Source organism: Centroberyx gerrardi, chromosome 3 (assembly GCF_048128805.1).
Source record: "Centroberyx gerrardi isolate f3 chromosome 3, fCenGer3.hap1.cur.20231027, whole genome shotgun sequence".
Taxonomy (NCBI): Eukaryota; Metazoa; Chordata; class Actinopteri; order Beryciformes; family Berycidae; genus Centroberyx; species Centroberyx gerrardi.
The window spans coordinates 5,760,797-5,787,785 of NC_135999.1; the positions used below are offsets into that span (position 1 = coordinate 5,760,797).

The following is a 26,989-nucleotide window of genomic DNA, read 5'->3' on the forward strand; positions in this document are numbered from 1 at the left end:
CATAGTTTTGCTGTGATAAGTGTATAATATCCTTTTATTTTTGCTAACTTCGTTTTCATAAGGGTGTCTTCATATTGCTCTAAACTAAAAGCTCAAAACAGCATACTCACATGAATTTATATCTCAAGATGAAGTTAAACCTCCAGCTGATGCAATATATTTTAATGTATATTGAAATTTTACATTTCTACAAAGTATTTGCATAGATTGGACATGATACACATACAAAACCGATATTGCAAAACATCCATACGATATCACGTGGAGAAGGCAGTAGTGCCAGTCTGTCATCTGAACATAAAAGTACCATTATATCACATATTCTAATTTATTTCACCAAATGTTCAAGTGTTTCAATCCCATAAAAAGGTTTCAATGCAGTGCTACTCTCTTGGTTAGGCCACCAGTGCATTTATGGTTTGATTGTCAACAAAATATAGTCATAGTTTCTTTGCAAAGTGTTTGGGTGCAACAAATCAGTTACATATAAACAAAGTTCTGCATTTGAATATACTGTTTTAGCACCATTATAACAAATATATTTGTGCCCTTGATGAAATAATGATCATTGATTCTCATTATACTCATTATACATTCGAAAAAATGTAATATATGGTCTATACATAAGCTACATTTGAGATTTTACTACAAGTGCTATCAGTCTGTCTGGACTGTCAAAGTAATACCTTCACCTCAACATCCAAAGTTAAAGTGAATGTCAACAGAGCCCCCTCCTGGTCAAAGTCACAACTGCAGTTAAAACAGTCACTTCATTGTAACTATGGGAGAAATGTCATCACTTTAACAGTAAAGCCCATATCAATTACATACATACAAAATATTACAGTGTGAATTTCAAGTTATATACACATAGTACACAGTAGACAATACAGTATAAACATCATATTTACATTTTTTTCATAAATCCATAGTGTCCATGCTCAGACATTGTCTCATAATCCTCACAGTCCCACATTCACTCCAAACGGAGTCTTAGTCTCCATTACAGTGTGGACGGTCTGGTCAACAGATGCAAAGTCTCCCTATGGCCTTCCATGTCCATGTAGGTCGATCCAGAAGAAGGGCAGAGCCACAGTTCTTAAACTTTTCCAGGTTCCAAATTATAGAATAAATTCAGTCTCACCCAGGGACCCAGGCTCATTCTCTTCAGCCCTCCAGCAAATGTCCCATCTGCCATTATGGGCCCAAACCCAGTTTAAAGCTGCACAAGGCAAGATTTTTATGTAAAAATACAACCGTTTTATCAGCATAAAACACACAGTGGGGCTGCAATAGGGAAGACTGTCCCATCTCCCCTAACTGAAATACCATAGATTCAACCTATTTGCCCAAATGAAGTTCTGGTGTCAGTTATGGACACTTCTCCACAGCAAGTGATGAATATGAGAAAGCTGGACTCATCAACAGTAGACCTTCTGCCTCTCTTTGGTTTCCCTTGGTATAAAGCATCACAGACCGGTTGGGTTGGTAAACATGAGCGTGCTGTGTGCAGTTTACCGACGTCACCTTACAGGATTTCTCAGTATTGAAGTCCTTAAATTTCAAACAGTTACCTCTCGCTGCCATTTGGGGCCGCCAACGTGCAAAGTTGCCTAGTGCAGCTTTAAGAAACCAGCTAGAAATTGAGCTTTCCTTCTGCTATTATCTTTCCTTCCAAAGCACCCGGACCAGAGGCCCGCGGTCTCAGGGCAAGGCCCCGCTGAACGTGACTATGGGCAGGCAGAGCAGGGAGCAGAAGGTGGGGTGGAGAGGCTGGATCTGGGCGGAGACCTGGGCTTTGCTTAGCCTCCAGTCTGTGGAGTTGTCAGGTTTGTAGCACACCGAGATGTCACACCTATACGGGACAGAGGGAGATACATGGACTGATTAAATAACAATACTTGTGGGGGCTGTGGGTTGTGAGCGGGCGGAGTAAGCATGTGTGTGTTTCTATTTGTGTGTGGCAATATATGCACGTATATGTCTTTTTGTCTTTCTGTCTTCTGAAATTTGAATGATCCCTGTGGGGAAATTGGGTTGTTGCAGCAGCAGAGAATAGGATATAGATGAGATTAAGACAAATACAGAGTACTAAAGATATTACAACAACAAATCTATCTATTTTGTCTATCTTTGTGGTGTAAAATCTCTTATTACTTGTAAAAATCCTGAAAAATGGTGTTTGTCTCCATGTGTTTCTAGCATATAAGAGCCTTTCCCCTGTCACAGATTAAACAAAGTATTCATTTGTATTGTTTTTATTGGAGAGGTGTAATATCACACAGTGGTCCCCCTCTTTTTTGTCCTCTTTTTTGCCTGTGTGTGTGTTTGTGTGTGTGTGTCTTCACTCCACACACCTGGTGACACTCTGTAGGATCTTCTTCTCATCCTGGTCCAGGCAGACAGCAAAGGTTGTGTTTCCGGTGCCGCTGACCTGCACCTTGTCCACCTTCACCTCAGTCACACTCAGCTGCTGCAGAGCACAAGAGCAGTACAAAGTTAAGCAAAAGATAAACCTTGGAATGCATTAATAAACATTGGTAAACTTATTACTCATTAATAAACACTGGTGAAAATGCCTGAGGGTGGAACTTTCCTTCAAAATTGTGCTAATACATTTTGGGATTCCTTTGATATATTTTTTATTGCTGTTGCAGCTCGACTGAGTTGTTTTTGATGTTTAGCTCATGTTGGGTTTTGGTATTTGAGTTTTGTTTTTTGAGTATTAGAGAGCCTTGAGCTACAAATCAATCATTTAAATAGGTCTAAATTTTGCTGAGATGCAGAATAACAAATCTGCAAATTGAATACCAATGAGCTAAAAGAGGTTAAACTAGGTTGAGCAAACAACACGATTGTCAAAACACACACAGCCAAAACAGACTTGAGTCTCGCCTGTGTTGTGGCTTTTTTGCCACAGTTGTCAGCTTGAAAAGCCTTGTTCAGCATACAAGAGATGAGAGATACAGCCGAGGTGATGTTACGACACTATCAACCACGTCGTCGGTTCTCCGTCTTTATATAGAGATGTTTATGAAAGTGTGCTGCTGTTTGCCGGAGGCGCTTTCTAAGCCACAAACCACCGAGACAGACTGACATCACATCCAGCTCACCTGGTTGTAGCCCTTCTTGCTTTTACAGTTCTGTCTCTTCAGGACCTCCGTCATCGTCAGCTGCAGGCACTCCATCTTTGAGTCTGACAAAAGGAGTTTGATTTGAGCTGTGAGTGCTACATCTCTCACACAGTTGAAACTGCTTCATGATCGTCTTATACAAGTACAGAGAGAAAAATGTCAAGGAGGTTCCGGTTAATATTAGCCGGAGCTATGAAGTCGCACAGTGTGTTCAGCGAATGAGTTCAAACCAAAACAGTCAAAGTTGCTTCATTACAATCAAGACCTTTGAAAAATGTGAAATTCTTAAATTAAAAACTTAATATTAATAATACAGATCCAATTTGCTCCAGCAATACAAGCAATGACAAACTGTTTATAATTTCAAAGTGTCAGTCATTAATCCCAAAGTAAACAAATGTTTTCCATCCTATGAATTAAACATGGACAATGCCAGCACTGAGGTGATCTTGAAGCCACAGTCAGCTACTTTATAATCTCGATTGAGCATTTGCAGTACTGTAAACAGTTCTACGACTTGGCTGTGTATTACAGTAGCCCGAGGCTGTGGTGTACCTAGCTCCTCAGGATTCTTGCATGCTTTGGTCAGGTTCACCGAAGTGCAGACTTTGGTTTCTCTTTTCCACTGACTTCTCCCACTAATCACCACCTGAACGAGAGGGGAAGAGGGGATGGGATTATTGTTTGTTTTTGCTAAAGGATAAAATACTGGGAACTCATAGAAACAGCAGTTATCGTCAGCTCATGTCTGATGCATAAAAATCTTGCCTGGTGTTGCTTTAAGACTAGATAATATTGATAGCTGTCATGTAATGAAACAGCATCCTACCCTGTTGTACACCACCTCCAGCATCAGAGGCACTGCTTCTCGGTCACCGTCAATGCCAAACCTCTTACTGGCAGCACCTTGAAACACAAAGCCACATTTAGTCATCCAGTTGAGAGTAGTGGTACTGCAATACAGTTCAGAATATATTACTACTAAATAGCACTGCAGCATGTAACATTACTACCAGGTAGAGAATTTGAAGACTTTTTGTACTGTGGCATACCTAGTCCTATGTGTTATAGATACAGCAGTCAATATAAAAGGTATGCAATTTACAAGAAAAAACAACTTGTGTGAAGAATACTGAGAGTTGGAATGAAAAAAGCCATTCCCACACCAACTGTTGGACATGAGAATACCAATTACATAGTCAGTTTGCCTTAAATTTTTACCTCTCAAAGGAAATTGCAAATCAGAAGTGTAAATGGCGGAGCGAAGCGAAACCAGGAAAGTAGAAGTAGACTGTGAATCATCGAATTGAAATAGCAGATGTTCCTCCACCAGACATTTAGTCCGGTCTTAACCTCATAATAACTGATGATGCATTTCACTGTATGGAAAATATGGAGGATTATGTTTATTGTGGAGCGGTTGCTAGGATATGTATGTGTGTTTGTGTGTCCGTGTGTGTGTGTGTGTGTGTGTGTCAGACTCACCCATGGCCTTGATGGCTCGTGTTCCTGCGGTGTGACCCAGCTCTAGTGAGTGGATGAACACCTCAGTCCTCCTCTCTCCTCCAGCTAACGTCAACTGCAACACCAAAGATACTAAATCACTTGCTGTGTATGGAACAGTGTCTCATAAAGTATGGGTGCGACCCAGAATGCATCAGGGTTCTGTTTCTGCGCGGTCGCCACATGACTACTAGAGTAATAAGGTTTTCACAGGTCTGGATCCCAGGGCTAAGTTTCTTAAAACTGGGTCTCAGGGTGAAAAAAACTCTTATGAACGGTAAGACAGGGACACATACGGTAGAGTACAGTGTGTGTGTGTGTGTGTGTGTGTGTGTTCGTATCTGACCTCAGCCTGATACAGCTGGATGAGAGCCGGCCGGGCAGCGTAGCGGCAGTAGTACAGCACCAGGTCGGCCAGGATGGGTAGACGCTGCTCATATGAACTATCATATGACTCTGACTCCGTTTTAGAGGTTTGCTGCAGGACAGTGGCACACAATTTACCCTTTTTATTCAGATATACAGTTGAATTATATAGGGCTGGCCTATGCAAAACATCATGCACTCTTGATTATCACACTGTTGAAAGGTCATTATGCTTAAGGCTGTTGACTTGCTCAGTCTTTAACCCATGAGTTCTGTGGTTATTGGATTTTACAGCACAGTGAGCAATATGATAATTTGTGTTGAGTGGTAGTGAATGATAACAATGCTCAGGAATACACATAGAGTAATAAAATAGGCTACGTTGGAGGCCATTCATATTCACAGTTGGATAAGTGTGACTTTTGGCTACAGTATAGTTATGGATAGGATTACTTAAAGTTAGATTGTACCTGGCAGACAACATTGGCAGGCAAGTTGAGCAGGCTGAGGGTGTTTCTTTCGTACCAAGGGTCCAACATACCAAGAAGACGGGCAATGTCATTAGTACTGTCCTCTGTGCTGAGGGCCTGCTAGAGCAAAAGCAACACCTAATGTCAGAACAGCGGAATTCTCATGTAAGTGCAATTGATTTGCTTCTACAATGTAACCATGTTGCTGGGGTATTTTTCTACTCACAGTAGACGAGGCTCCTCCTTTCATCAAATTCCCCATTGGAGCCACGGGACCAGGAGACCTCAGGCGCCCCGGCCCGGCCGCTGCGTCCCTCTTCACGGGCACGAAGTAGAACTGAAGCTTGAAGGCCCTGCTGAGGCGCGGACACGCACTCTCCTTCATCCTCAGGCTGCTGTAGGCCCGCGCCACCTTCCCTGCCACGTGATCCGCTCCGAACACCACCACCCGCAGCGTAGTGCTCTTACTGTCCTCGTCGCTGCTCAGAATGGGCCTCCTACGGAAGCAGACGTGTCTGAGGGTCTGGGTTTGCGTCAGGGACAGAGGTTCGGGGCTTCGTAAGTGGACCTGCTGGGGCAGAGAGTTGGAGCGTTTGGATCGCACCACCAAGAGGTCTTTAGACTCTGGGTTCCCTAAGCTCTTGGCCCGGTAAAGCAACCGGTTGCCTTTGGGTTTGATGAAGAGGCGGTAGAAGTGCTGGCTGAGCCGAGCGGAAGCTTTGGACCTCGGCGAGGATTTCTCAGGAATGGGAGAGGAGCAGATGTAGGAGTCGTCAGGGTCTTCGAAGAAGTCGCTGTCAGCGCCAGAAGTGACGGAGAAGAGAGACGGGGCGTAGGACTCCGAGGCTATGGACAGGGTGGAGAACATGGAGTCTTTGGAGGCGGTGGAGAGGGAGGAGATGGTGGAGAAGGTGGAGGCGCGATGGTTGGCTCTGCAGCCATTAGGGATGACAGACATGGAAGGCAACTCTAGTTCATCTTCCTCCTCCTCCTCCTCCTCTTCTTCTTCTTCTCGGTCAGTCTCCGCCGCATCCTCCTCGTCTTCATCATCATCAGTGTCTACCTCCTCTTCCTCCTCGGCCTGCCCATTAGTGGTGTGGAGGTCCGTCAGGTCTTCCTCATTCTCCAAAAGGGTATTCAGAACATCTGTAGGAGACAGAATGTCCGTCAACCAGAGGACTGGAAAGCTTTGAGTGTTGGCAAGCATCCACTCTGCGGAAGTGTCTTGAGCAAGACACTAAATCACTGTCATCTCTAAGCAAAAAGGGAATTTCCCTATAGGGATCAATAAAGTTGTTAATGAATACTTTACCAAAGTTATCTTTGTCCCAGTGAAACATGTAACACTTGGCTGTGGGCAGTGGTAGCGTCTGCAACATCCCTGAGAGGGGAGACAGAAAACAAAAATGAACTAACAGAAAAATAACAAGCTAACAGAGGGAAATCTGTATGAAATAAAAACATAACAGTATCATATGATACACTGCAAATTCATGTCCCAAGTTTATTTGAGCCCTGCCCTCTCACCGTCAGACTTCCTTCCATTGGACGCTGGGATGCCCATCCTCTCCCTCAGTCTCTCCAGACCCTGGATCACATGACCGCGCCCCTTCGGTGGGTTGCCCGTGGCAGCGGCCGTCTCCAAGACATCGCTTACCATGGAGAAGATCTCGCCCAACTCATTCACGCTTTTTGCCTGGTAAGGAGCATTCATGATATGATATAGTACTGATTCTTGACACATAAAGGTATTGTTACTGTTTATATTCCATTGAGTACTTGATAAAATGCTGCCAATCAATCACATACATTTCACTGCTACTGCTTACATGGTACTGTAATGCAACATCTTTCCACAATTAAAGTGGCATAATGGTGAACTTTAAATGAATGCATGCAGAGTTTGAGGGTGAAAAGCGGTTGGCCCACAAAATCTTATTTATAACAATTCCCCTTGAAGATATATCTGTAAGTCAAAACGTATTCATAAATGGATCTTCCTCCTAGATATTATGTCCTAGATATAATTTCCTTTTTTTTAACCTAGTGTGTAGATTACTAACCCACAAGCCCACAGAGGGTCTGGCAGCACAACAAACCTTGCCACTTTCCACAACCTTGCCACAAATTTCTACAGAAATATTTGGGGCACTTTAACTGTCCCTGGGACCCAGCTTGAGGTCCCAACCCACAGTTCATGAACCACTGCTCTAAAGGCGTACCTGCAGCGCCCTGTGGATGCTGTGCAGAGGGTACTTGGTGCCTAGAGTAGACTGGTAGGCGTGTTTGATCAGGGTGATGTAGGTCTCTCTCTGGGAGTGCTGGATGCGACTGAGCTGCTCGGCCACCGACAGAAACTCAGCTGGAACTTCGCCCGGGTTCATCAGCAGCACCGTCCTACATGTATAGGGGTACAGTATGTTTCAGTTCACACGTACTAATACACACAGAGAGAAAGGGAATTCCCATGTGAGAAGCTACAAACAGGAAGCACAGAAGGGGATGAGAGAGGGGCTGAAGAGGGACTTTCCAAGCCTTCTACCTGCGTGTGTAAAATGTGGCACGATTCCTCAAAAGTTACCAAAGTGTGAAGTGCGCTTATCTGACTCGGGACAGTGAACGCTGCGGTTTCCTGTAAAAGTAAAAGCCTCAGGAACCGATAAGCTTCACTAGAACTACTGACACGTGTGAGATAAGACCGTCGCCACCAGTTAAACAGGTCGCCACCCGTTTTATGGAGAAAGCAGAAGCTTAGGTGCAAGGGTGCAAAGATAATACAGTCCTCAAAATAAATATGGTGTACTATATGAACTGAAAATAGATTGTCAGTGAACATGCAGCTGTTCAAAGAGGTTAGAAAGAGGTTGTATTGGTACAGCATAGAATCTTCACAAATACACAATGTGTATCTGTATTTAAATACACAATGTGTATTTGTGCATTGGTTGGTGGAGGCAGCGGCTACTAAGTCGATTATCACAAATAGATCACAAACTGACCTGTAAACAGCTTTTCTTCGACTATAAATATAATATTTGCGCATAATAGTCACATTATAGCACATATTTCTCGGAATGGATGTAATTTTAACACACAGTTCCGGCAATACTAAAATCGCCAGTGTCACAGTACAAGTAAGACTGAAAAGCTTAAATGAGCAGTGATATTGTGTGGACCTACATGGTCTTAGAGTGCTGGCTGGAGGTGTTCAGGCCCTGCTCATCTCTCACCAGTCTTTGAAAGGAAATCCCTGTGAAACAAATAGCAAATACATTTGAGTTCAGTAACATTTTAGGCATTATTTGACACTGTAATCCCAAAATGAATTGCAATATATCATAGAATGAGTGCAAATTTTAAAATAAAGCCCATAAAGAAACAACAGAGACAGAAAAACAGCCATCAAGCCATCACTTAACAGTTCTGCATTCATAATAGTTGGTTGGGTGTTTCATTCATTCATTCATTCATTCATCCATTCATCCATTCATTCATTCATTCATTCATTCATTCATTCAATCAGTCATTGTGTATATATTTTCTTGCTTAGCACTTCCCTTGACCCTACCTGTAAATTGCATGACAGCTGTCCACATGCAGCTTCTGCTATTTTTTTACATTTTATTTTGTGAATGCTAAAGCTACATCCGCTTTCAAACAACATCATGTTAGTATAAAGAAGTTCCCAATTCAACCTGCAGCCTCATCCTCTTCCTGTCATTGCGGTTGTCGATACTGGCAGAGGGTGCCAGTGTGCACACGTACTGACAGTATGTGCAGTGGCTTCCTACTGAGGTGTCCTAAATGCATTACTTTGCCTTGTCACTAGGGGGAGGGCGACTACAATGGTTTAAAAAAAACAAAACAGCTAAGTTGAATTTGATGCAATGGCTGTGAGGGAGAGTGTGTCAGACAGAGACTAAAGATTACATAGAGAGAGAGACAGAGAGGAAGACAGAGAGAGACAGAGAGAGAGAGAAAGTCTGGCCAGTAGACAGAACTAGCCCTTCATATTTACCTGGGGCCTTGATCTCCAGCTGTAGTGTGGAGAGGAGGTTCCTACACACACTGCAGTAAGGCTCAGGCCAGGTGAGGAAGCAGCGAAACACCTCGATGGCCTCCTCCAGCAGCTCTGTGTCTGGAGGGCAGTAAGGTGTCTGCAACCAGAGCGCAAAACAAGCATTTTAGTGGAGTAGAGGAGGAGCAGAGCGGGCTGCTTGGGTCTGTGGGGGTTGCTGCTTTGAATAGAAGGCACATTTCTTACATGTTTACTGGACGTTTGCTGCTCTGTCAGGCTAGATATAGCATGGGGGGAATTCTACAATAACACTGTACAGATACTGTATGTATGGAGTTAAGGCTGTTGATTGTTCATGTTAGGGCGTTAGTTTGGTGTGATTAAATCGACCTCACTCTCCAGTCTGTCAGGGAGAGGTGGTTTCAGCAACTGATCATGTGATAACTTGTCAAAATGTAATAAAAATGTCCCCCCAAATGGGTCAAAAATGTAATAAAAGCTGTTAAATGTAATAAATGACATCCCATTACATCCCATTATTACATACATTCAACATATTTTTAACTGATGATGTAATAACTTATTCTTATGAGGTATTACATTGTTGGTCAATATCAGTTGAAAATATGTTACACCCCTTATCTGATCATTAACACCCTTTAGTGTAATAATGTGATGTTACAGTACATCAACCAGCAGTTTATTACATTAACAGGTTTTATTACATTTTCAACCCATGTAGAGGGACATTTTATTCCATTTGTTACAAAGTTATTACATTATCAGTTGCTTCACGCCTCCAAGTGAACTCTCGAGTGTCCCTTCAAGCCGATTTCAATTATATTGTGTTTTGTCAAAGGCAATGTTTTGGTGGCTCATGAATCTAGCATCATGCATCATGTTTACTGAAAATAGCAATCGAAATGAGTGGCAGGGGACAAACCCGGAGCTACAAAGATATTTGATATATAGAGTCGAGAGTTGATATATGAGACCACATTTCTCAGTTACTTGATAAAGTGCACAAAAACAGAGGTATTCAAAGTAATCAGTGATAAAATGAGGGAGAATGGGCCAACATAAAAAGACGAGGTTCCATGATTTCCTGATGTACGCTAGGCAGCAATTGCAAAATGTTTGGTTTTCTTTTTACCTACCAACTTTCTGACCAATAATAGACATTTCAAAGTGACATGGGTTTTCTGGACAGCTTGATTTTGGGCAGTGTGAAGGTGAATCGGACCAACTGGCAAACAGAAACAATGTCTCTTGAACAGATAGTCCTGGTCAAGCCACTCAATATCGTGCTTTACAGTGATCTTAGAACTGCTAAGAGTCTTTACAGCTCAACCTCTCTCTAGTTTGAATTGAGGAACTGACCTTTAGGCCAGAAAGTGGCCTTAAACATCTGAAACACATTGTGAGTAATATTGAGAGGTCAGAATAGGTTGGAGTTTTCAATAGTTTGCTAAAATCAGTGACAATGACAGCAAATGATCTTGAAGACGTGTCTATTCACCTGAAGCAGAGTGGAGGAGAACATGATCGCGAGGGGAGCCACCAGCTCATACTGACACTGCTCCTGAACCTGCACTCACACACACACACACACACACACACACACACACACACACAAAGTGAGAGAGAGAAAGAGAGAAAACAGTCATCCGGGTAATCTTAGGGTAAACAATTAACAATGAATGACTAGTACACAACACATATGTTTTTCCCCCTCCTTCTCTACTCCTACAGTTTAGAGGGGACCGTGACCCTTGACCTTTCCGCTCCTACCTCTCTGGTCTTCCTGATGATCTGCTGCAGGAGGATGAGGAAGTTCTCCGGGTCCCTCTTCACCAGCTCCTCCAGGCTCCAGCGGTTCATCGACTGACCCGCCGAGCACATGAGCACTGGAACACAGCACAGGTAAAGTCATGTAAAGTGAATGCGCAAGTACAATACACACGCATACTGTAACTAGCCACACACAGAAACACACACACACACACCAACACACACACACACACACACAGATATAGCTATTGTAGAAGTCAGGTGTTTTCCATGACCACTGCACTGTTGCTCCAACCACCAGAAAGATGATTAATATGCAGGATGGGGGACATGCAATGGCTATCATTAAAGCAAACATATTAACCCCTATTTATGAAGGCAATATATCTGATCTTAACATGAACATACAATCATTCTTGTGCAAAATACAATATTTAACAGACTAAACATGATCATTCTCATCACATCTGGCCTATATCTGCCAAAACTCATTTGAAGCAGTTTTCTGCATGTCAAATGACAAAATAAGCTGACATGCATTATATATTAACATAACTTGCCACTTCAGTTTATTTGACCCTTTTTATTTTAATCGTGGTAATTTAAGTCTGACAAATCATAGCCTACAGGGATGAAATGCTTCTAACACCATCATACAAACGAAACTGCATTGATAAACTTCAATCCAGGTGTCATTGGGTCCTGGACTGTTATGAGTCAAATGCAGGTGGTCAAACAACAGGTTCTCGAAACCCATGCCTATCAGTATTGGCGCTCCTCAAGGGTGTGTTTTGTCACCCTTTGTTCGCCGCTTGGCATTGCATTTCAGTAAGGATGTTTACATTTGCATATGCCACCACTTCGGCGGGACCGATTTCCTGTTGTAACGAAACAGAACTGTGAGGTCTCCTCCCTAAAGGACTGGTGCAGTGACAACAACATGGCACTGAACATCTCCAGAGTGAAGGAGAATTAAGGACAAGCCAGGTGAACTTTTCAATTTCAGCGTTCCAAATTCCTCGAAACTGGTATCTACCAGTTTCCTGAAAAAAGCCCACCAGAGACATTTCGTTTTAAGAAAATATAAAAGATTTGGGATGTCAAGAGAGAGGGTGCGTCAGTTTTACAGAGTTCTGATGGCGAGTTCACTTCTCTATTACAGTGTGAAATGGAAACTCTGTGCTGTCGCTCATGGGACAAAAGAGCGTGACAGAGCTGTGCGTGCTAAAACCATCTGAAACCATCGGACGTAAAACACCGCCAAACTCTGAGATCTACAGTCTCACACTTACGATAAGTTCTCATGGTATTTGCTGACTCACGCACCCTTCTCTCAGAGGAATGACTCGGATGCATGGAGTCCAGAAGGGCTCATCCCTATGTTCCCTCAGCCCTATGTGTTTAGGCAAGGAGCTCGTATGGTTGAGGTTAGGGGTTCCAGGGCAGATGAGGTGGTTGGATGGAGGCATGAGGTCACTGAGGTTAAGGTTAGAGCAAGCTTGCGGTCAAGGCTGTCAGAAGGTAAGTTGGGATAGGGTTGAGGGAACATAGACACGCTCCCGTCCAGAACGGCTCAGTTTCCATGGAGGTCTGAGCACTCAACACTTCAGCACTTCTTTCAAGACACTTATCACTTACTGTACTCCTCTAATGCTCTGCACACAGGATTATTAACTAGTTTTATCTGGAGCTCCGTCTGCTCCGGTCTATAGGGCATTGGAGTTTAAGTTTCTTATGATGATGTCAACATGTGAATTTGATCATCTCAGCACTTTAATAAATGAGACCCACTGTTAATATAAGGGCAAACGCATGGGAGTGCACCCATGTATTCACACTCACACTCATACTGCACACACACCTGTGGGCCATGTTCCAAACAGAAAACATTAAAGCAGCGAAGGACCGTTATGAGACATGAAAAACAAAACTCCAGCTCCGGCTATCACACATGTCTCTCGTTAAAAACAGCTCACCGCCCGTCTTCATCCTCATTTCAAAACTGAACCGTTAAATCAGTTCATCACAATCTCAAAAACCCGCCTCGGGTGCGTAAAACGCAGAACACGTGTTCGGATAGGTATGTGTCACTCTGTGTGTGTGGGAGGCCGATGGCAACTTGATCTTCCCCCCTTTCTACGTTCTGTGCTGCGCTAGCTCCCGCCTCATGATGCCTCACACACACACACACACACACACACCGTGGTCTGTGCCACCACTTCCTCCCAGCTGGTGTGTCAAGTCAGACAACTTCCTCCAGTGCCCAATAACACGTCTCCCTGATGATCGCTCAGCAGCGGCGGCGCACAACAACAGGCGCGCGCTCGTGAGCCTGTTTTCTCACTGGGCCGGCGATGTGTCTGTCACAAGCTCTCCTGGTGTTGAGAAAGTGAGAAAACAACAAGCGCCTTGCAGTCAAGTCAGCACACTCTGATGGTAAACAACCGATATCACATCTAAAGGGGCGTGGGGGGGTGAACACTGTGGTGGATATTTGTGAAAATGTGTTTTGCTTTCATCTGCCTCTCCAAACAGAAGGTTACAGAAGGGTCCGACAAGCGGCAGCTGGATGAGCATAAATGTAAATATTCTCTGTTTCATCCATTCGTCCGTCCATATAACCATGTGCAAATTGACCAAATCAAGCAATAAGAGACAACACCTTCATCTTCATTGGAAACTACTCTGTATATCACACAGGCAAGAAGAAGAAGAAGAAGAAGAAGAAGTGCAGCAATTAGTGAAGGTCACCAAATGGCCCCACAAGGGTCCAGTGATAGTCTAGAAATAATATACCATCAGGTGGAAAAATGGAACTCCAATTTTGATGATTTTCATGTTTTCACTTAAATTGAAGGATTACATGGTTCTGTATGGGTTGACAAAATTCTCAGACCTCTTGGGCTTATGAAACCCTTTCAAAACCCATTGGGTCAAGTCAAAAATGCATTGTGATCAAGCTCAAAATAAGGCTGTATTTCTTAGTTCCTGAAAAGTAGTAGGACAACATAATTGTTACAGACATGCAACCAATAGCCGTCATTATATAGCCTTTGATGCTGTGTCAGAAGCCTTTGCACCACAACCAAAACACAGCTTTGGTCCACAGTGACAGGTACAGCGGTTGTGTCTCACCATTCCAGTGCTGTGCGGCCGTGGGGCTTCGTCTGAGCCCGTCCAGGCACCTGTCCAGGGCGTGCTGGATCCGGTCCTCTGTGCATGAGGTGTGCTGCATCTTCACCACTCAGCTCCTGCAGAGAGACAGGAGAGAAAGGGTGCGGATGGTCATGGGATCAACGTCATGGACTGATCTGATATGACACACGCTGATGTGATAACATGTCCCATGAGCCGGCATGTATTCTGTGCAAACTGACGGAGTACTTCAGAGAATTCACATGGATGATGCATACACACACACACACACACACACACACACACACCCACAGTCATTCACTCGCCCTTCTTTCCATGAACAGTGTGTGTTATCACATCTGGCAACAAGTTATTTTGCATGGAAGCATATTACCAGGTAGGCATGCAAATGACTTCCTGAAGCCACACACACAATCATAGGGCATTTCAGAGAAGAGGGAAGAGCGATGGACATGGGGGTGTTTATATTGCTGAGTGTCATGCACAGTACATTTGATCAAAGTCGACTGTGCTGCCACGACACATTGAGCCATTTGATAGAATGCTCTGTGATAACTCTCCCTCCATATCTCTAATTTACCTCTATTCAACTTCTACCCATACCCATTTGGAAGGGTGATTAAGAGGCGTTTTGAGCAGGCAGTTTCAGAATGGTGACACTCTCCTTATTATTGAAACTCTTGTAACATCACAAATTACTATCCTCTGTTAATGATATCTATTTCTATTTTTATATCTAAAATTTTCACAATATGGTAAAAAAAGAAAGAAATTCAGACCCTCAATTCACAAAATGATGCAGGTATCAGCTGTGGAAGACTATGGACATTGTCTCAACTTTTATTTTGCCGCTGTATTTACATGGGTTTTCAATGTTGCTGCATGTTGCTAACTCTATTCAACATCAAAATGTTTGCTGGGTATTTTCATGTCATGTCATTTCAGCTTTAATTAGATGCTACACTATATAGAGTTATGCCAAGATAGTATGCTATAGAGTATAACAGGAAAGATGGGAGAGACATGGTGTCTAGTGTCAAATGTTTAATTGAACCCAAGGACATTGTGTTCCTTCACCCACTGACTCATCGGGACGCGCTGAACTTCACATTTTTTAACAGTTTTTCAAAATATTTGACTGTTTTTCACAGCAACGGAGGACTCCCCAGATCTAAAGAGCTGTTTCGGTTCTGTTATGACTACATCGCATCAGCTATGCATGACAAGATGACAGGGACGTCCCATCGCCAACCGAAGAGCGAAGTTTCAGATTTATAAATCCTGGCTGTCTCTAAGGCTTTGTTGTAGATAAACAACATCCATGTTGCCAGTTTGAAATACACTGAATAACAATGCAATTCGTAGAGATAAGAGAGAACATATTGACTACTGAAGAACTTTTCAATGAAGGCCAAATAGGCTAGTTCATACAAATGTACAAAGCAATCATCAAACTATGAGCCACTGCACAAAATCCAGCACACGCTAAAGTAAATGCCTTTGTGCTTTAAATCCCCTGATCCTTTTTTTTTTTTTAATTATTTTTTATTGGGTGAGTAAGGGTCTGAATACAATACATTCAATCTTCAACATGTTACATAATCATCATTTCTTCAAAATAAAAAAAAAAATAAAAAATTCCCTGATCCTTATATTCAAATTTTATACTGATTTGCTGGACAGCAATTCCCTGGCTTGTGTGAGTACGACACACAAAGGACTTCCTCCCTTTAACGGTGATTACCAGTCGAGGACAGTGATTATCCCTTTGAGGATGAAATGTAGCCTAATGTATAGACTAATGTGTTTTTTTTTCTTTAGGAGCCTCCATAAAGCGGGATGAAAAGAGGGGGTGGCAGCTTTACAAAGGGGATGGTTTTTGACAACTTTTATTTCAGGGGGGTGGCGTCCCCTCGCATCCCCCGAGCAGAACGAGCGTGGGCCAGGGAGTGAGTTTTGGAAGGAAAGAAATATCAACAGCAACTGGTGAAGTAAGAGTCATTGGTATTGATCAATAACACTATCAACCCCCACAGAGTTATTATGGTCATTTTGTGCTATGTCTATGTGCTGTGACTATGAATGTATGTAAAATTCAAACACTGCACAAACCTGGGATAATGGGGTTTGATGTGCTCATCTCAAAAGTTGACTCATCTGAAAACTTGAAAACATTTTTTATGATTCTTCATTTGTAGAATTTTATTAATTTTGTGTTTTTAGTCCATCGGCAATTTGGTGTATGAAGTCAGTTGGAATGTTTTGAGAGAACCGCACTTTCATTGAATACTCAGTGGAAAGTAGTCATAGGGAAAGTCACAGTGTTGCTGCTAATGACTAATTTTGTTGCTTGATATATTTTTAAAGTTTGTGTGACATCCTCTCTTTCTTCACTATGGAGTTTTGCCATGGAAATATGCAAACATGGGGAAATGTGTCCAAATTTGAGAAGCAGTACAAATAAATACTTCCCTATTAACAAGAAGCTTTTTAAAGATTGGAATTTTTGGAACTTGAGCAGCTGAGCAATTAGTTTTGACACGCATTACAGCCAAATCATCCGACACTAAGTGATGCTCTAAGACTCTCATCACTTTTTCAGATTCTTAAAAAAACCCCAGCGCCCAAATAATGCTTGCTCTGGAATAAAACCTTCTGAATATTTCTCACTTGAAACTATACCTCCAACAAGCCAGATTGGAGAATAACGTTGACAGATGGACAGAAATGAGCAATGATATCAAAGACCAAGATAGCTATGCCCGATTTCATCTTCACAAAAAATCCCCAGAAAGAAAGTGGAAAAATCCCCTATTTGACATGCAAGCTAAATAAATGAAGGCTGTCAAATGTAATGGTGTCATTAAATGACTCATTCACTTACACACACCCACACACCCAATGCCCCCCCCCCCCGCACACACACACACACACACACACACACACCCGACCCCCCAGGAAGCTCAGGAGGTTCAGGAGGCCAGAGGAGTGAAGCTAAATTATCCCCCACCACACCACTTCACCTCTGTTCCTACAGTTACCATTCAACAACAACAATACCAACAGCTCCAGATGTAAACAGGCCCGTTCTCAGCCCGCCCGCCTCCCCAGAGGTGCATTGTGTCTAAGAGGTGTCCCGAGTGGCACTGAGCGCGGCTGCAGGGCCATGCGTGGTGGATACTCCGGTCATTGTCAGAGCTGCACAGAGCTGGACGGCAGCCAGGTGAGAGTGGAAGGAACTAATAAGTCAGAGGCATTATGACTGCTGCTGCCAGGCCGGGGTTCAATGGAGACACGGAAAGGTAATAAAGAAAAAGTTAGGACCTCATATGAGGGAGCACCATACAGTCATTAGTATTAGTGTTAGTAATAGCTGTAGTAGCAGCAGCAATAGTAGTGCTAGTAGTATTAGTAGTATTAGTGGTAGTAGTAGTAGTAATAGCCTAGTTGTAATAGTATTGGTGGTAGTAGTACTGGTAGTATTAGTGGTAGTAGTAGTAGAACTAGTAGTAGTAATAGCATTAGTGGTAGTACTAGTACCAGAGGTGGGGACTCGAGTCACATGACTTGGACTCGAGTCACAGTTTTAATTGCTTGAGACTTGACTTGATGCATGAGGAGAAGACTTGAGACTCGACTTGACTTGGGTTCTGGTGACTTGGGATCAGACTCATGATGCTCTTACCAAGTTTCTATCCTATCAAAACCATATTGTATTGAAAAGTCTGAGATATTTCGTTTTCTTTAAGATATTAAATTGATACTGGACTCTTGATTTGTTCTGACTTGACTTGGTGTTCTACATTTAGACTTGAGACTTGACATTAATGACATGGACTTGACTTGGACTTGACTTGGACTTGACTTGGTCTTCTACATTTAGACTTGAGACTTGACTTGAGACTTGTGCCTCAACATTTGAGACTGACTTGGGACTCGAGCAAAGTTGACTTGGTCACACCTCTGACTAGTAGTAGTAGTAGTAGTAGTAGTAGTGGTAGTAGTGGTAGTAGTAGTAGTAATAGTACTAGTACTAGTATTTAGTATTTATAGTTGTGTTGATTTATCTAGAGCGTAATATGGATCTAAAAAATGAAAATGCTGAGTATGAGCTGAAGCTACAGACTGTCACCTTTAGTTTATGTCTCTTTATAGACTTCCATGTTAAACCACATTGAAACAATAAAAACAGCAACCGAGAACAACTTGAGCTCGCTCTTCAAATACTTAATTGCCTGTATATGAAGTGATCCCTTTTTGTGGCTTCATTGTACGTGTTTGAAACAGCAAATGTTTTGTTTTTAACTCTTGCAGAGTTATGAAACATACACCGACACAAATTAAGAGACATGAAATAAGTATATTGTTCAAGGCCTTTACACAAAGTCAGTTATTTTTTAAACTGTATTAAAATGGGTGTGTATACAGTAGATTCCTGAAGGATGGGATTAACTGATAACAGGTCCCAGTATAACTCAAAATCCATTTTGCTTCAATGTTTACAAACAATACAAACCATAAGCAAACCATTACAAGCTTCAAAATATACAAAACTCATGTATTTCTCTATTTCAATCCTTTTATCATCTATATCAATCAGTTTAAGTGACATTTCCAAGCCAATGAACTCACCATAAACGAAGCCAGCAGGACAGCGCTATACTCTGCTTCCAGTTTGGGCCTTTCAGAGCAAAATCCAAACCAAACTCCAGTGTGTCATGGTGGTTGTTTATGTCAAGTTGTGAGTTATGTTGCAAATGCATGAGTCTGTGGTCTTTCATAAGAGGATGTATGCAGTACATCCCTGACAGTCAACAAGGTCACTTCCACTTTTTCACTGGTTGCAACAGCTAGGCAATAACAAGCAGTGCATACAGTAGGCAACCAGTTTCCATGTCTAAAAGTCAGGCAGATTTACAGTAGATTCGCCATCATGTTATAGAGGTTGGCACCAAGAAATGAGACTGGTGAATTATGCCATGAGATCAACAAAACTGTGATTTGCTGAAGAGAGACAATTGACCCGAAGTCCTCTTACCTCTAGAACAGTGGTTTTCTATCAAGAGTCGGCAGGTTTTCATTCCCATCAGTCACTGCAGCAGCTGATTTCACTGATCAGTTCCCATCTCAGGTTCACAGAGTGCAAATCGGTGAGAAAAGCTCCTGTAGTGTTTGGTTTGGAATGAAAACCTGCAGCCTCTTGGGCATCGATGGCACATGATTGAAAACCACTGATCTAGAACACAGTAATGACAACAAGTGAATTCAGAGTGTATCATGATCAGACATTATAGAGGAAACCCTTCTTCACTTTTCTCTCTCTCTCTTCCATAGCCTCCATTGATCACATTATCAATAGCATCCCAGTCAATGTAAAGCCACTTTATTTTTTCTCTCCCTTTCTTTCTCCCACTTTCTCTCCTTTCTCACTCTCTCTGTCCACTCATCTCTCTCTCCCACTGTCTTTTCCTCTCACTGGCCATGCTACCACCAACTTATAACTCATGCTTTCACTTCCCGATGAAGGCATATTGCCAAAACATGTTGGTGAGTCAATGTGAATTAGCCGTGCAATAAAGGCTTTCTAACTTTTTCAATTGAGTTTCCTTGGTCGTTTTCCTTATTTTTTGTATGATTTGCATGATGGCTTCAACATCAACCCAAACAAGCACAAAATTTATAGAATATGATATTATAGCATGGTAAGGATTCATATTAAAACAGCTTTGAAAACTGTTTTGAACTGATATCATAAAGATATTTAGGTCCCAATTTATGGACGACTACAGACGTTGCCTCCACTTTCATTTTTCGGCTATATTTACTCAAGTTTTCAGGCCGTCATATCAACATCTATTCAATGTCAAATGTTTGTTTCTCCCTCTCTCATCTCCTCTCTTTCCCTGTCCATCTTCTATCTATCAGCCTCTCTCTGTCCTGCTCTCTTTCTTTTCTCTCTCTCTCCTTGTCTAACGCTTCCACCATCAACATTTCCCAGACAAACCAAACAGTGCAAGTACTGTACATCCTTCTGTCTGTCTCTCTCTCTCTCTTTCTCATGCGATCCTCTCTTCCCTCTCCCTCCTTCCATCTCGCCGCACCCCTCCTCCCATCTCTCCCACTGATCCCATTACCAACTGCTTCCTAACAGGAAGATAGCTTCCCTGCTCAGCTGAGGAAGCAGGTGCCTCCCTATTGTTGTGGTGTGATCAGCCTCTCAGATATACTCCCACAGACCAGGGAGGAGAGCTGGTGTGTGTGTGTGTGTGTGTGTGTGTGTGTGTGTGTGTGTGTGTGCCATTTGGCTCACCCAACATGACTGATAGAGTCTGATATTCCCATCCAGTCTTCCTCTGCTGGCCCAAAGCGCTGTGATCCCCCCTTCTCTCCACTGACCTACTGGATGTGAACTGGCCTCTTATGGCTTTAGGAAATAACAGTCCAACACTAAAGCGCTACAGTAACTAAGTGCTTCCCTTTTGTTCAAACAACCAGTACCGCTGACTGGGAACTGGGGTTTCTTCTGCTCAGGGTCAAACAGGTACAGTACAGTGGCTGCAGTGGGTCCACTGAAAGAATTGTAATGATAAATATCTTTTGGCAATTTGAGCTGCTTTCTATTGTCATATTTCATAGTTCTCTACCCTACTGCTTTAGATCTGTATACAACTCACAGTCTGCTGAAAATGATCTCTCTTGTTTGGTGGCAAACTAAGCAGGAGAAATAAAAAAAGTGAACCAAATGAAAGCATGAAGCAAATCATTACGGCTGCTATTAGATGATTTATTTTTCTCAGTGTTTCTAGAAATTGTCATAAAAGCGAGTTATGTTAATGAAATCCTACACAGAGCAACTTTAAAATTTATGGAATACAATGAAATATTACTCCTATACAACAGAGCTGGGTTTGACTAATCCAATCAAATTTTTAGGCTTGATTTTTGTTATATACAATGAGATGAAACTTTACAGATGTGAATTTACAAATTACTCAAAGGATTCCAACCATTACACTACTGTGTTCTTCATTGCATTCAACCAAGCTTTCTGCACTTTTCTTTTGTTTACTGTACATACTGTTTGTACTGTATCTCAAACTCTACAATCCTTCTTCTGTAATCCTTCTTTACTATTAGTGATACTGAAATGTTGGACAGGATGGATGCTGTCCTAGTTGAGGATGGATGAAGAAAGCCTGAGTACTGTTTTTTTTTTTTTTTAGCATGGACCATATTTCTTCTTTGACCTTAATTGGGACCATTGGTTCTCCAAACCAAAGTAGTCTTCTGCAGGTAGATTTACAAAGAGCAAAGCTGGTATTGATCATTTAAAATGAGTCCAGAATGACTGTATTTTACTGCAAAAGCCATATCTCATTGTACTCACTATCCTTTAAGTCTATGAAACGTAAAGTAAAACTATGGGTAACTGCTTAAAAGTGACTCAAGTACAAAGTATGGGCTTTAAAAATAAACAGCGTAGTCATGGCATGTTGTTGTTTCACTTGGAGCACAGAGGAGCCATCACCATCCACATGAACCTTGGCCTTGACTTCCTCAATAAACACTGATAATCATATGATACTACCATGAATGCAAATATCAGGTTATTACACTTAACTCCAGCCAATGGTGAGCCAGTCAAAGCGCTGCTACCAAAACAGCCCTGACTGACTCCTTTGTCTACTACTGGGTTTTATCATTCAACCAGCCATGAAGGAGCAGATATTCATGTTTGGTAATGAAAACCCCATTCAGCTCTGTTACATTTGCCTAAGAGTGATATGGGGAAAAACATCTTGTATGGCTCACGTCACTGAGTTGTGTTGTGTAACAGGTGTGTTGTGCAGATGTGTGTGTGTGTGTGTGTGTGTGGATGCATGTGTACACACACACACGGGGGCGTCGAGTACAGAGTGGGTAGTAAAGGTGAAGATGAAGATTTTATCGACACCGCAGCCGTAAAGAGACAAACAGGAAGCATTGCTGTGAAAAACACACACACTCGCTGCTGCGGGGATATTGTTGTAACCTCTGCTGCCGTAGGTGTGAAATAAATAAAAAGAAAATGAAAAGTGGTGTAAGTAAAATGTGGGGTATGACCTTCTCGCTTTCTCTCTCTCTCCCTATCTGATGATAAAAAATAAAAGGTTATTAGAGGGACTGGTGTTGATGAACAACTCTCTCTTTCTCTCTCTCTCTCACACACAGACACACACACACACATATTGATCAAAATCATTAATCACAATGCTTGTTTTGTTCATTTCGAGCCTGACGCATGATCCCTGCACAGTCAGTTGTTATTTCACAACATGAGGAGGTGATCGTATTACAGCCGATTGTGTAATTGAACCATTTCTAAGAAAACATGGGTGACCCCACACTGCGGCTGCACTGGAGGGGTGTGCCACCCTCTGATGCAAACAACGAGGACATGATTGAACTTCATACAGAAGCTGTTAAAAAAAATGTGTTAGGGCATTTCTACTTTGTGTGAGGGAATAGGGGGCTCTGGTAGATATGAGGCAGATTTCAGTCTACACTTCATGCCTGGGATGGAGTAGAGGGAAAACCCACCTTAACTCTGGAATATAGTTTACTTCCCTATGTAGGGTGACAGAAATCTCAATACAATAAATTAATACCTCACACATGATAGTGCAGTACCAACTTGATGTTAAGTTATACGAGGATAAGGTCTTTTAGGGGGAAAAAACTGAAATTAATATATATATATTTCTAAAAAAAATATAGATTTTTCTTTATATTGGTGGTTGTTTGCCTTATGATCACCGACTGGAGCTCACAGTTTACCCACCTTTCTGTTTACCAGTACATCACTGGTCATGACGCACCAGGACACTGAATCAAAAGTGACCCAATTGGCTCAATTACAGTTTGCACCTGAAGTGACCTTGGACCATGACAGTAACGCATTCCCTGTGTGGCGAGAAGCGGTAGAGTTATGTAATAGTGAGGATGTCGAATTCAGGCGTTGTCTCAGTAGGTTTTCTATGGGGTGGATCCCTCAGGGACCAGTGACAGACTCAGTCATGTCAGACTCAAGCTGGATTCATGTTGGACAGTCAACAAGACTCTCCGCTTGCATCCCTGGTTTGGGGTTTTCAGTGGGAGCAGCTTTCTTTTGTACACAAATGCAGGATTTAAGATGTGTATTATTGTAAGAACCTAAGCCATAACTGTGTAAAAACCTACCAAAACCACTGACATAAGCTCAGGAAGATGAACCCTAATCAATTCATCAAAACACTGCAAGATCCAGATCCCGATCCCGATATCTCGGATCAACAATTCACCACACTGCCCTAAATCATTGCCCCCATTTAGTTTAAAAAAACATTTTAAATGAGACTGCATCCATGCAGCAAACACGTGCCTCTGTACCACCACTTCCTCAATGTGTATTAAAAGATTGAAAAGGCTAATGATATGGGGCATCTAAAAAAGCAGAAGTTCCCCAGAATGGTTTCATGGTGGGGGTCACTTCCTTTTCGGTCAATGATGTCAGCTTGACTGCCCCCCCCCCCCGAGCATTTCCCATCACTGTGACACTTTGACATTGTCCATTGCTTATTCCGGTTCAAAATAGCATTGCTGGGCTTGTCGCGCCTCAGAGAGATGAGCACTGACACCGTAATAGACATTTGTACAAGTAGAGGCAACTTTGAAAATGAGAGTCCCAAATATTAAAGTGTTTAAGCCCCATACATCACAGACAGGTCAGCCAGAGATATTCATTAATAGAATGCTAAAAAAAACCCCACAAAAAACAACTGACAACATAAAGGAAATGCAAAGCTTTCATACTTTAAAGTAAACATTTTCAACTATGACAAGTCTTACACAGCTTTGGTCTGACATACTATAAATGCATTTATCAAAAATGAATGATGAGTCTCGGACACTTGTAGGCAACTTGTCTGCTATACTATAATTGCATTCATCTAAATGGAATAAAATAAGATAAGCAAACATGTTTCCACTCATCACTTTGGTGTCACTTGCTCCCTGTATATTAACACTGATAGAGAAGACAAACCTCATGCCCTGCTAATATTGGGCTGACAGTTAGTGACTGCTGGCCACATGCAGTTTTCTTACCTGCACTTTATCGTCCAGCGCCCATATCCTCTGCGTGTGTCTACGAGTCCGAGCCCAACTGTCTCCCGCTCAGTCCCACTGCCATTCATTCACTAGCTGGGTGATGGTTAGACAGACAAACCCACATCCTTGGCACAGTGGTGCAGTGCGGTGAAATAACAGTGAAATCAGCCAGAGTAGTGCAGCTTAGTGGTAGTCCTCTGCTGCAGGCAAAGCCTTCTGCGCTTCACACACACACACACACACACACACACCGCGCCTCACAAACACAGGGCAAACAGGAAGTGTGTGAGAAAGGTGCATGTGAGCACAATGAGGAAGGCTGGCGGTGTAGTGTATGTAGTGGCTAAGTAGACGTAGGTGGGAAGTCTCTGTGTGTGTGTGTGTGTGTGTGTGTGTGTGTGTTTGAGGATTTTGAAGGGATGTTGGCCTCTAAAAGGAAGTCATCTGTTTGACTTGTTTGTTTTCATGCTATTTTTCACAGTTCTGAGGTGAGTTTCATTGTTTGGGTGTTGTGACTTTGTTCGTTATCTTCTGAAGCTGGATTACTATTACTGGTGACACTGTACCTTGTTGTTGTCATAAAGTCATAAGACACCATAACAGCTTTTGTTTTTGAGTCATTTTGAACTTCTCCATCAACAGATCAACATCAGTGATGCACTGCTAACATCATTTGGTTGAAGTGGTTTAGAAGTGAACAAACAAAATCTCAGTGTGGTGATGTTCAGTTACAGAAATACACTACGCTATATAGAAATTCCTATTTTGTAAGTCCTAAGATAGGTAATAATATCAGTATATTATGTCATTAATAATGTCAATGACAATCTATTCCATAATGACTTTTAGTTTAATGCCAGAAATCATGTTATCGGAGGAGGTGGCATTTTTTTTTATAGTGGCAAGTTAAAATTAAATTCTGTATATTTTGAATAATAATAATAATAATGTGTTTCTGTTTACAAATGTTTATTATCCATATTCCTCATCCCCTCATGCATCCCTCTCACTCGGGGAAACTCGAGCTCCCTGCCACCCCACCCACCCCCCACCCCCCGCAGCTGCTTTGCCTACCATTTACATTTCATGTGTCAGTGTGAATTCCCCTCCTCTTGAAGAGAGAGAGAGAGATGCAGTCACAAGCTATATTTGAAAACGGTTAACACGGAAATTATTTCAACTCACGCTATGTTGAACTTCAGAGTAAAATTCGAGTGTGTGAATGCAAAGCTTTATTTCCAACTCCATGTGAATACCCAAAATCATATAGAACATGGTGACAAGACTTTGAAATTCATGATTTCTGACAGAAGATGCAGGATAAAGTTGATTATTAATCATTAAGGAAGAACTGATCCTTTCTATGTGAGGAAAATGATTGCTTTCAATTGATTCGATGATTTCAATGATTTCACTTGACATTTATTCTTTAGCAAGGTGAAGGTGATTTATAGGCTTATTGAATTAAGTGTTATGAAAACAGAGATGAGCAAAGTCTGATGATTAAAAGGACAGGACTAAGGGGAAAGATTCATAGCAGCATTCATAGTATGGGATGATTTTTTTTAGCCATTGTTTTGGTCCGCTTATCTCCATGTGTGCAAGGTAACACTTCAGTATATCGTTTGAACTCCTGCACCTCCCTCCTAGCCTCTCTCTCTCTCATCCAGAGCGCTGCAGCCGGCCTTGTCCTCAACCTTCAAAGAAGAACAACAAGAAGAGAAAAGCACTGGCTGTCAAATCAACTGAGGTGGAGAAAAGGGCCAGTCAAAAAAAAAAAAGATCGAAAGAGAGGAAATGCATGAGATAGAAAAACAAAACCCAGGTTGAGAGAGAATTCATCCAGGGAGATGAATTTGAGAAAAAAACACCAAGAAAGTGATGCAATGACAAAAGAGACAAGGAGAGGGAAGAGGGAAACAAAGAACAGGAGTTTAAACAAAGTACCTCTGGGAAAAAAAATCAAAAGCATTCGGAGAAAAGCTGCAAATTGGTTGAAAGAGAAAGTCAAGGAGTGCAACCTCAGAAAGACTGAGAGGATGTACAGTAAGAGAGAACAGGAAGAAGGGGATGAGAGTTACAGAGGTGAACCTATCACTTTGTTTCTTTTTTATCACCTCAGTGTATTTTTTACTTTTGCACTTACTTAATGTTCCTGATACTTTTGCACTGACAAAGATGCTACTACAAGCTCATTGTTTGTAATGTCTGTGTTTCTATGTGTCATCATGTGTTCATCAGGTCCTTGTTGAACTGTGTATGTCTGAAACGCCAGTGGCAGTAACCTTTATAAACTGATGGCCTCTAAGTTACTGCTGCTGCTGCTGCTGTGGTGATTTTTCGGTGCAGCTGCAATGGAAGATTGCTTTTTCCAATTTAACATTTCTCTACAGTTCAAATTCTTATGAAAGTGTTTCAGTTGC

General features: G+C 42.1%; 1 protein-coding gene across 2 annotated transcripts; it reads right to left on the reverse strand.

Moving 5' to 3' along the window:
• Positions 1-151: 151 nt before the first annotated feature.
• pik3r5 (phosphoinositide-3-kinase, regulatory subunit 5) lies at positions 152-24,801 on the reverse strand. 2 transcript variants are annotated; one of them, XM_071922552.2, is made up of 18 exons: positions 24,564-24,801; positions 14,418-14,533; positions 11,283-11,398; positions 11,011-11,079; positions 9,492-9,630; positions 8,654-8,723; positions 7,696-7,870; positions 7,001-7,169; positions 6,786-6,854; positions 5,700-6,619; positions 5,474-5,590; positions 4,984-5,115; positions 4,620-4,713; positions 3,964-4,040; positions 3,690-3,783; positions 3,114-3,196; positions 2,358-2,473; positions 152-1,855 (listed from the first exon to the last, which is right to left on the reverse strand). In XM_071922552.2, the coding sequence occupies exons 2-18, from the start codon at positions 14,515-14,517 to the stop codon at positions 1,705-1,707; spliced, it is 2,691 nt and encodes an 896-aa protein (XP_071778653.2). In that variant the 5' UTR covers positions 14,518-14,533; positions 24,564-24,801; the 3' UTR covers positions 152-1,704. The 2 variants fall into 2 exon arrangements, with proteins under 2 accessions (XP_071778653.2, XP_071778652.2); XM_071922551.2 differs by having other exon boundaries at positions 5,474-5,593.
• Between the last annotated feature and the right edge of the window lie 2,188 nt (positions 24,802-26,989).